Raw genomic sequence first — 11,580 nt, 5'->3', positions numbered from 1 at the left:
ACCGTTTCCGCTCGAAACAATCTCGTAACCCTCCGGCCTGGCGGCCGTCGGGAGGAGGGTTACGTTATCGCAACTACCGAAAAAACTGAACTGCACTGAAATTAAATATGAGTTAGCATAAATCATAAATGTATTGTACTCACTGATATAACTTATAACAGGAAATACCTTATAACAGGAATATTTACCTCATCAAGATCCACATAAGGTCCTGACCCTTCCGGAAACATTTCATCGACAGCAACAGTAGGTTTCATCTTCAAATTTGACACTGTTGTTCCCCCTTCTTCTCGCAACAAAACTTCGATAAAAGCTAACCTGTAACACGGTGGTCGCGTGCTGTTTATTACAGTGTTAAATGAACGAGGTGAACAGGCTGAAGAACTAGGTACCAGTCTATATCAAGTTACAATTCGATTGAACATTGAGGGCGGTCTATAAACATAGGCCCTTTTGGAAACCACAACTTTGGCTACCAGCAGGGCCCAATTTCATGGCTCTGCTTACCGCAGACGATCACGATTCCCCGCTTACGTGCAAGCGGCGAATTTCTGCGCTCCTTGTTAGCGGACCCGTGAAATACGCTTGCCGTAAGCATAGAATTCACTGCTTCCGTAGCGCCGATTCTGTGCTTACGGTAAGCAGAGCCGTGAAATTGAGCCCAGCCAGGTCTTCGGCTTCGGCTTCAGGCTCTACCCTCTCGCCCTGAAGCGCTTGCATGACAGTTGTCAGTGGGGCCAAGCTAGATAGCCAAAGCATAATCCGAAGCCAATGCCGTGGTGTCGAAAAGGGTCATAGGTTGCGCATAGAGACTTGATTCAAGTCCATAATACTCCCCCGAGGGACTCATGAGTGACCAGAAGAGGGACGAATTATGCCAGTCAAATGTGTTTTATAACACACCTCGGTCTTAAATTAATGTGCAAATAAGAGCATAAATCTGGAAAAGAAAGGAAGTTTTTCTAGTTGCTGTTCACGGTTCAAGTCAAGAGAGGGCGCTGTAACAGGCACTATTTTCAAAGAGTAGTGCCCGCCCGGGAGTCCCGCAAAACACGCGCGCGCGTTCACTATTAACTATCCCGCGTGACCGTGTTTCAGCGCTGCTTAACGATAAGCAAATTTGCGTGCTTACTGTAGCAGAAAAATCTGCTTAAGCCTTAGCGTATTTCACAGGTTAGCAAACAAATTGGACGGCCATAAATTGTGTTTACCGTGGATTTGCATTGCAATGACGTCATTTGTTTTCGTGCGGTAAACATTAATAAGCACCGGAAGGTTAGCATGCCTTTTGCAGCGCTATGAAATAGAAATTGCACAGTAAGCACAAGAATTGTAAAGACTACTCACTTATTTCAATTTTTAAATTGGTAACTTTTGCTTTACCTAATGTCATTGATACGGTTTAGTGCTGCATGCTAAATATCTTATATTTTGACTAGTCCCCAATAGAACTACATTATAACTGTTTCGATTGCGTGCAGTCGAAATGAAACAAACAGTGAGAGTTCGGGATTATAAACAACAACATGAGAGGCCCTTTCCATAATTATTGCTTATAATTTCGCAGGATCTGAGGTTTTGTATTTTGACTCAACTTTTTCCTTCTTTATGAGCGTTCAAACCGAAGGGAAAATCGATGAAACAGTAATGCAAGAGGAGTAAGATAAAAAACTTTGTGAACACTTCTTATTTCTTACTTCTTATTATTCTTTTTCATTCTCTGACTGACGGACTATTGCAAGTGCAAACTAAATCTACAATTTTAATTATAATAATTTTCCATTAAATTCCACATTAAAAGGCAAAGGAAGCATTTTGTTTCTTAAAGGAACGTTACAGAATTGGTAAGAAACAAAAATCGTGAAGATCACAGATTAACATAAAACTTACACGGTCTATTGATGATGATGATAAGTTGAAAACATCCCTTGAAATATTTCTGTCTGAAAATGTCATACAAAATTACTTGATGATAAACAATCTAGCTTCGCGATTGGCGTATATCGCTCAGTATAACAGTACATCAACCTCCCATAGATAAAATAATATAGTTAGCAAATACAATTCATATAAAAAAGACTTCGGTACTCCTATACACGTTCTGAACGACGGTATCCCCCATTTTGATCGTTGATTTTGAAAGGTTTTTTGAGACAATCACACCCAGCTGGTAACCAACCAAACTGGTTGAAGCCAGACAGATTACGTGAGTCTAGTGCACCTGATTGTTTCCTGTCATTATCCGTCATGATTCCATGGTCAGCTTAACATCAAGCAATGGTATATTGGGAGCGTTTTTGTACTGGTTTGTTGTAGTGCGTGGCACTTTGCTGTGATGATGATCTTTTAAACTATAGTGCCATATCAGTGCGCCCTCTACAGCTTGCAAAGGAGGGACCATCTATTATGGATGCAAAGATAACACATGTACTTGCTATTCAGAACCAGTGATTTCATTGGACACAATGATATCATTTGATAGATACAGTGACAAAGCTTCCGTATAAATGTGTTTTGATTGGTCCGAGGTTATGTTTTTGCAGCTGACCAACATCACCTCGGACCAATTTAGAGGTGTGTTAGACTGTATAAGTTCACTCCACATGACCGTGTTTCAGCCAACCATAATACCGAACAAGCGTCGAGTTGAGTGTTATAAGATCAACGGTTGTCTCCGCTGATTTCGCTGGTCATGTAATAAAAACAAAACATGTCCTCATCCTTGGTGACCAGGACACGGGACCAGTGAAGGGCCATCGCGACACTAGATATGGCGACATAAACCGTATTTTGGTGTAAGACTGCAAAAATTACTTTTGTTTGTGTCAGCCATTATGGTCCCAAGTCTCACGTGTTCTTATTTTGTGATTGGGATTGTCCTCAGTAAACCGCTTTTTCTCGGAAGCAAACTGCAGGAGGGCGCACTGCGTTAGAAATTGCCAGCAAAGCGTTTTGGAATAAAAGAGTATCTTGAGGGAATGTAATCGTATCTTAAGGGATTAAAAGCATAAATTCATGGAAAGAAAGCGTGTTTCTATGATCTGTTCCGTTACCTGAAACCCCCCCCCAAAAAAAAAAAACAAACAAGAACATTAAGCTATTAACACAATTAAACCGCCAATAATTAGTCTCGCTCAAAGCAGTCGCATTAGTCACTCCGAAAAAGAGGCCATAAACACACCCATGTTTATGGTGCAGACCGATGACTTCTCTTTGTTCTCCCATTGTTTGGACATAGTTTATTTTTCAGACGTCCCCATTAGTTTTGTGCGCAAAATCTACCGAAATCTACCCTTTTGTTAAAGTCCTCGGTTATCAATAGTAGACATGCCCACTGTGCGTAAAGCCCGGTTCATACTTCCTGCGAATGCGAATGCGATACGAATGTTGACGTCACAAAATTCGCAACGAAAAATTCGCAGCAGTTGCCCTCCGTTCAACTCACTTGCGAATATCGCTGCGAAAGGAGAGTTGTCGTCAAATTCGCATCAAAATTCGCTTCGCATTCGCATTCGCATGAAGTATGAACAGCGCACGACACACGCTCCTCATGCTCAAAAATGCTTTTCGTGGACCAAGCTGCCCATCCCAAGGACGTGTCCCGTACAAGTTTTTAGGTTGTATTTCAATCACAAATTTTGAATGATATGCCCCAATCATGTTTCTCTGCACCACACTTGCAATTTAAATGCCAATGTTATTTTATGCCAGCACTCCATGTTGTAATTGAAGGGTAATTTTGTTTATACGTTGATATTGGCATCCTTGCTATGGGTAACAATATGAGTTTTTGTCTTCACATGTTGTAATTAGCGGTACTTGTGTTTGTTCATTGATATTGGCATCCTGGTTATGGGTAAGAGTGTTTGCCTTGACTCCATGTTGTAATTCAAGGGCAATTTTGTTTATTCGTTGATATTGGCATCCTTGCTATGGGTAACAATAATGAGTTTTTGCCTTCACTCTATGTTGTAATTGGCGGTTCTTGTGTTTGTTCATTAATATTGGCATCCTGGTTATGAGTCCTGGCCTTCACTCTAAGTTGGAATTAAAAAGTAAGTTTGTTTACACGTTGCTATGGGTAACAATATGAGAAGAGTATTAAAACGGCCATGGGTATTTGAAATACTGAAAGCTCTATCACCTGGTAACGACACAACAGCAGCGACTCAATTAATGTAATAGTATTGCAAAGTTTGATGCTTAGAAACGACAGCAGTGTGATTCGCTTTGGTCGTACAGGACATGATACTAGATTTTTCCCCAATTTACGTATGTGAACCTACACACAACAAGAGACAACTTTTGCTTTGTAGTTTCATCCAACATTGATAAACTTTATTCATTTTCTTTGGTAAATAACAGCAATCATTGGGTGGAAGATGTCTCAAGAGTCTATCATACCATCTCTCATTATGAAAGTTATTATAACGAGTTTGTTTCTGGCTTGTTTGATACATCACTGTCAGAGTGATTGTCAACAACGAGTCAAAACAAACCTGTATCCAGCAAGCAACAGAGTCCTACTAAATCATGTGTTCAAAAGGAAGACTGCATCATCTCCTTTGATCTGTGGGCGAGACTGCTCTATGGATCCACATTGTGCATCATTCAACTACTACACATGTAGCCATGTTTGTCAGCTGAGCAGTGCTACTCAATCTCAAAGCCCCGATGACTTCATTGAGCTGCAAGGAGTTGCCTACTATGATGACAACTTGGAAACCCCTTCATTTTCAGCACCAGACTCTGTACAATTTAGTAGCTGTCTGAAGTTATACCTGGCTGTTTGCTGTCAAAGTGACATTTACACCATCTACCCTGCTGGTCTGACTGATGGAGTGAGGGTCTACTGTGATATGGAGACAGATGGAGGAGGCTGGATCGTGTTCCAGAGCAGACAAGATGGCTCAGTTGACTTTAACCGTTTGTGGACAGAATACCAATCTGGGTTTGGTGATCTCTCCACTGAGTTTTGGCTGGGTAATGACATCCTACGTGACCTTACTAAGTCAGGTCAATGGCAAATAAGGTTTGATTTGGGTGATTGGGAGGGAAGCACATCTTGGGCCCGTTATGATGAGTTTGCTGTACATGGTGATAAATACACTCTCCAAATTGGCTCATATGATGCCGACAGCCCAGCAGGTGACACAATGCTATATCATGATGGCCAAGACTTCACTACCAAAGATCAAGACAATGATGGTTATGATATTGCACCATGTGCACGGCGTGATGGTGCATGGTGGTTTAAAGACTGTGCTGATACACAGCTGAATGACCACTACTACCTTCAAAATCCGGTCGAATGGACAGAGGGTTTACAGTGGAACTCCTGGAAAGGTTTATACTACTCCTTAAAGAACTGTTCAATGAAAATACGAGAAGTCCTGTATACTAAACACCACACTCTGAAGTCCTGTTAATTGAACACCACACTCTGAAGTCATGTAAACTGAACAGCTCAATCTTAAATAATGTTTCTGAACACCACACTTTGAAGTTCTGTAAACTGAACACCACACTTTGAATCTGAAGTCAAGTAAACTGAACACCACTCTGAAGTCCAGGAGACCGAACACCACACTGTAAGTCAAGTAAACTGAACACTACACCCCGAAGTCCTGGAAACCGAACACCACACTGTAAAGTCATGTAAAACTGAACACTACACCCTGCAGTTATAAGTCAAGTAAACTGAACACTACACCCCGAAGTCCTGGAAACCGAACACCACACTGTAAAGTCATGTAAAACTGAACACTACACCCTGCAGTTATGTAACTTGAACACCAACCACACTGTGACTGTACTGTAACCTGAACACCACACGCTGAAGCCCTCTAACTGAACACCACACGCTGAAGCCCTGTAATCTGAACACCACACTCTGAAGCCCTGTAACCTGAACACCACATGCTGAAGCCCTGTAATCTGAACACCACACGCTGAAGCCCTGTAACATGAACACCACACGCTGAAGCCGGCCTGTAATCTGAACACCACACTCTGAAGCCCTGTAACCTGAACACCACACGCTGAAGCCCTGTAACCTGAACATCACACTCTGAAGCCCTGTAACCTGAACACCACACGCTGAAGCCCTGTTACCTGAACACCGCACGCTGAAGCCCTGTAACCTGAACACCACACTCTGAAGCCCTGTTACCTGAACACCACACGCTGAAGCCCTGTTACCTGAACACCACACGCTGAAGCCCTGTAACCTGAACATCACACTCTGAAGCCCTGTAACCTGAACACCACACGCTGAAGCCCTGTAACCTGAACATCACACTCTGAAGCCCTGTAACCTGAACACCACACGCTGAAGCCCTGTTACCTGAACACCACACTCTGAAGCCCTGTAACCTGAATACCACAATCTACACGAAGCGGGTAACTAAGTTAATTGTAGGACCCAATGTCGACCCAATGTCATCTGAATGGTAAGTGCTACTATCATACAGACATAGAGACTAGACTAGAATACAAAGAAGCTCCCGGGGAGGATTTACACATTGCTTGTATAAGTAGAATTTGAAGATTAGAGAGGATTTCAAACCTCAAATCACCCAGAAGATGTACAGGTATGTCTACACAGTGGCATGGATTTGGGTGAGCATACACACAATGATTAAAATTGCACTCAATTATTTCCCTTGTCTTGTATTTTTTGTACAGAGCTACACGATATTATGTCAGTCAGTACTTACCAAGCATTGTTTGCAACAAAATATTAGCATCAATGTGCAAAAAGTATGTCCAGTTTAAAGAAATTACTGCACAAAATTGGTTAGCAAAATCATTCCCTGAATTTTCCAATAACTGATCCTTTTGATATCATTGTAGCATTATCCAGGATAAAATAGTCATGTACGCACACCACATCTATAGCTACCGGGCAATTATGTGTATTATTCCGTACAATCATGTCGGACATCTGCTCTATAGACAAAGATCGTGGGTTCCAATCCCACTTGAGTAGCATGTCACCTGTTTTCACAAACATCTAGGTATGAGTATAGAGTATTTGATACACATCAATGTTTTTGGTAAACTAAAGCGATATTTGTGCATAATTGCATGTTGCGTTTTTGAGCTGCTTTGTTGTTAAAGACACTGGACACTATTGGTATTTGCCAAAGACCAGTCTTCTCACTTGGTGTATCTCAACATATGCGTGAAATAACAAACCCGTGAAAACTTGAGCTCGAGTGGTCGTCGGAAAGAAGAAAAAAACACCCTTGTCGCACAAAGTTGTGTGCTTTCAGGTGCTTGATTTCGACACCTCAAACTCTTTACTTGGGGTCTCGAAATCAAATTCATGGAAAATACCTTCTTTCTCGAAAAATACGTTACTTCAGAGGGTGCCGTTTCTCACACTGTTTTATACTATGTACCTCTCCCCATTACTCGTTACCAGTAAGGTTTTATGCTGACAATTATTTTGAGTAATTACCATTAGTGTCCACTGCCTTTAAAAACTTGTTTGAGTAATTTTACTTTGGATTGAAGCTCTGGAAAACAAACAGGTGTGTAATGAAGGTGATGTTGGATAGATAGTTGGTAAACGATTGGAATCACGCTCAGTTCAAGTTATATCATCTTTAAATTTTGTCATCTGATATATCTATTTTATTTTATGTGTTATGCATACTGAAGGCTGTTCATCTACATGTATATAAACAAACTACGTTTAAAAAACTCTGACCGTAAAAATATTCTTTAAAAGCAGTTGCAACTACAACAGACTGCCCAAGACGCCATTTAGGGGTAATAGGGGAGTTTAGCCACGCTTCAAAACGCAAGGTTGCTCCTACTCATTGAAGACCTGCTCTTTGAAAATACGAGAAGTCATGTAAACTGAACACCACACACTAAAGTCCTGTCAGCTGAACACAACACTCTGAAGTCACGTAAACTTAACACCATACTCTGAAGTCATGTAAACTGAACACCACACACTAAAGTCCTGTCAGCTGAACACAACACTGTGAAGTCACGTAAACTTAACACCATACTCTGAAGTCATGTAAACAGAACACCACACTCTGAAGTCATGTAGTGTACATCACACTCTGGAATACTGTAAACTTTACACCACACTCTGAAGTCCTGTAACCTGGACACAGGACTCTAGAAAGTCATATAAACTGGACACCGGATGCTGAAGAGCTGTATACTGGACACCACTCTCTGAAGTCATGTAAACTTAACAACTAACTCTGATTCCTGAAAACTGAACACCACACTCTGAAGTCCCGTTAACTTAACACCCACTCTGATGTCATGTATAAAAATGGACACGGGACTCTGAAGTTATATTATTAACTGAACACAGAACGCGGAAGTTCTGTAAACTGCAACATCACATTATGAAGTCCTGCCAATTGAATACCACATCCTGAAGTCCTGTTAGCTAAACACGACACATGTAAAATCTGAACATCAGACGCTGAAGTCCGTCTTCCTTCCTCCATGGTTGAACCGAACACCTTATTTCCCTTGCTAAATGCTACACATTATGCATCAGTCAGTACTCAAAAAGCAATGTTTGAAACTAAAAAAGTATACCCAGTTTACAAATTTTACTGCGAAAAAAATGAAGCAAAATCTTCCCCTGAATTTTCCAACAACTGATCTTGTTGGTATCATCGTGGCATTCTCCAAGATAAAATAGTCCTGCAAGATACAACACGTAACTATAAATTATAATTAACATATTATTTTATACCCCCCCAAAACATGCATAAAGGCTGCTGCAACTGTACATATTTGATGCAGCTTTTAGAATCCTGTTGGATGAACTTGAAATAAAAGTATTGTTTTGAATCAAAACAAATGGACAGTTTTTGTCATTAAGCATGACTTAAAATTTGAAATTTGCGAAGAGATAATTACTGCATGGTTTAGTTGTAAATATCATTTATTTCTTTTTAAACTTATTTTTAAAATTGTATTTAAAGGTATAGATTAGGAAAGTTAAATAAATGAATGGGATTACAAGATTGATGTTTTGATAATTAATTATCAAAACAGAAAAGGTTTTAGGCAAGAATTCACTTATGTTGACGGATGGTTTGGTATATACTTTAATCGTTTTATTATTTTTGTGCGTATTTAGTAGATTTTAGACTTGCATTTAGGATACATAATTTTATATTATTGTGTGTATTTCAATTTCCTGTTTTTGTGAGAAGAAACAAACAACATTTTAAATTTTTGCAGTACCCGCTGCCTTAATGTAAGATTCAGGCTACCGGTCATAATCTGTGTACAAGTCCGCACATGTAAGGCATCTGCCATAGAAACACCCTATTCTCATATTATAGCCACCGCCGCTTATAAAGGAGGATGTTGATGGGTTCGAATCTCATCCAATTAATATGAATTTATGGGTATTCTTTTTTTTTACAGAAACCTGGAAAGTATGAGTTTAGAGTGATTACACACATCAATGTGTGGGTAAAACCAAAAAACATTTGAATGTAGATTGACTGTTTTTGTTTTGTAGCTGCTTTTTCGTTCAAAATCAATTTGTTTTAGTAAACTGACTATCTATTAAACAAACAGGTATGAAATAAACAATTTAATGTTGATTATTAATCAGAAAAGATTGATTTATCTTGATGAAAGTTGGGTAGTGAATGGATAATCTTTCCTTCAATTTTTGTTTTATTCTGATAGATCTGTTTTAGGATTGTGTTGTTGTCCCTTGTAAGTTTTCCTTTCAACTAACTGATAGGGACTTTATGTGCTACTTAAAAAAAAAAATAAAATAAAAAAAATGTAAATTCAAACGTGTCAGTCTTTAGAGCCTTTTGAAATTTAAGTTTCTGTTTTCAATTTGACAAGTTTTATTCTAATTTAAGATAACCATAAGCTGTAGGTTGAATACTGAACAACTGTATCATGTGAAATTTTGATGATTTTATCATTTAGCGACAATTGTTTTAACTAGATATATTGTGTATAACTTATTTATTACGAATGATGATTACAAAAGAATGGTGCTTGGATATTTATTCTCAACACATGAAGGTTTTAAGCAAGAAACATTTAACAATGTTATCGGGGGTACCATTTTCTTTTCTTAAAAAAAAAATGTTTTAATAGTTATTTGTATTATTAATTCTGAATGGATGTTCATGTAAGATGAAACAAAGAAGCTTTGAAGTTTGGTAATCCATGCATCAGTGTAATGGAAAGCTACAGTTTTAATGCCCTACAGAAACTATTCAAAAATGCTCTATTGCCAATCATGCGATATTGTCATTACAAGCTAAAACGAGCATCTTGATGCTAGTCAATTTCACCATCAACAAACGTTGGTTATGACCATCTATTGGAATAAAATGTTGTCAAGGTTTTAGAACTGATTGATAGTATTGAGGTTAAAGCTTAACCACTGTAGTGTTATTGAACAAGCTTTAGTCACGCATGAATTGCTTCTCTTCATCCAGGTGTACAAATCGGAATCCGCACAAGGTGATATGATGGTTTTACTTTTTGCTGGTTGCAAATAGTCAGTGATTGTTTAAGAACGGTCGAAAATCAGTGAAAGAAATCTTTTTTATAGATCGATGTTATTAGCTTTTATACAAAAAATTCACATATTTTGTAGTTTAAGTCACACGTCTTACAACTCTTCAGACAGTTCAATTTCAACAAGAACCCCACAATTAATTCACCGCATTCCATTGAAAAACAATTCAACACCAAATATTTTGTAGCTTGTAAAGGATGGTACATAAAGGAATCCACACATCAAGTTAATCAAACCATGTTGTCGGCTTTTCATAGATTTATGGTCACGGAAGTGTAGCATATGACTAGATAAAAGTAAATCACCAAATATTGTATACAAATGACAAATAGTTTTTTTATGATTTGCGTTGTGCCCGCGAAGAAACATAAAACTAAAAAAACTCAAAGACTTGGTGTTGATTTTAAACAATTATAAATAATGCATAAAAAGGAAAATTAATTTGCATTTATAAATGAATATAATTGACTGGTTACAATGTTAACCTTCCTACTGTTAGACCCTTCAGTATAATACAGTATGGTTTTGAATGATAGATAAACTATGCCAGCCTGCAAAATGACACAATGTGTAATGAATGCTTACAGTACATACGTGTGCACAGTTATGTCTTTGCTCAGCTGTGCCACTGTGTACATTGGAACATATTGCCAACAGTAGAAGTGTTAAGGCCCGGTCACACAGGCCCCGATAAAGAGAACTTAAACGAGAACGAAAACGATAACGATACAAATGCACGCCCTCGATTGGTTGAATGAGCGTGGGCGTATTCTGCGTGGATCAATTCAACCAATTGCGAGCGTGCATTTTTATCGTTCTCGTTTTCGTTCTCGTTATCGGGGCCTGTGTGACCGGGCCTTTACAGTAATTTTAATATCTATGTCATGATTTTTTTGTTAACACTGAAATAAACCACGTACAGGAAGGATTGAAATGTGATCAAGTTTTGTGGAATCTTTTTGTTTTGTTTGTTTTTATTTACTCGGGTCTTGTGCCTTATCTAAGTTCACTGATTGTAAGGAGACTAC

The 11,580-nt window shown here is 38.9% G+C and overlaps 1 protein-coding gene across 1 annotated transcript; it reads left to right on the top strand.

Annotated features, from left to right (window-relative positions):
• Positions 1-4,383: 4,383 nt before the first annotated feature.
• LOC117298844 (ryncolin-2-like) lies at positions 4,384-5,959 on the top strand. The gene has a single exon (XM_033782193.1). The coding sequence runs from the start codon at positions 4,416-4,418 to the stop codon at positions 5,427-5,429; it is 1,014 nt and encodes a 337-aa protein (XP_033638084.1). The 5' UTR covers positions 4,384-4,415; the 3' UTR covers positions 5,430-5,959.
• The last annotated feature ends 5,621 nt before the right edge of the window (positions 5,960-11,580 follow it).

The sequence above is a fragment of the Asterias rubens genome, chromosome 13 (genome assembly GCF_902459465.1).
Source record: "Asterias rubens chromosome 13, eAstRub1.3, whole genome shotgun sequence".
Lineage (NCBI taxonomy): Eukaryota > Metazoa > Echinodermata > Asteroidea > Forcipulatida > Asteriidae > Asterias > Asterias rubens.
This window is presented reverse-complemented; position numbering and strand designations above follow the sequence as displayed.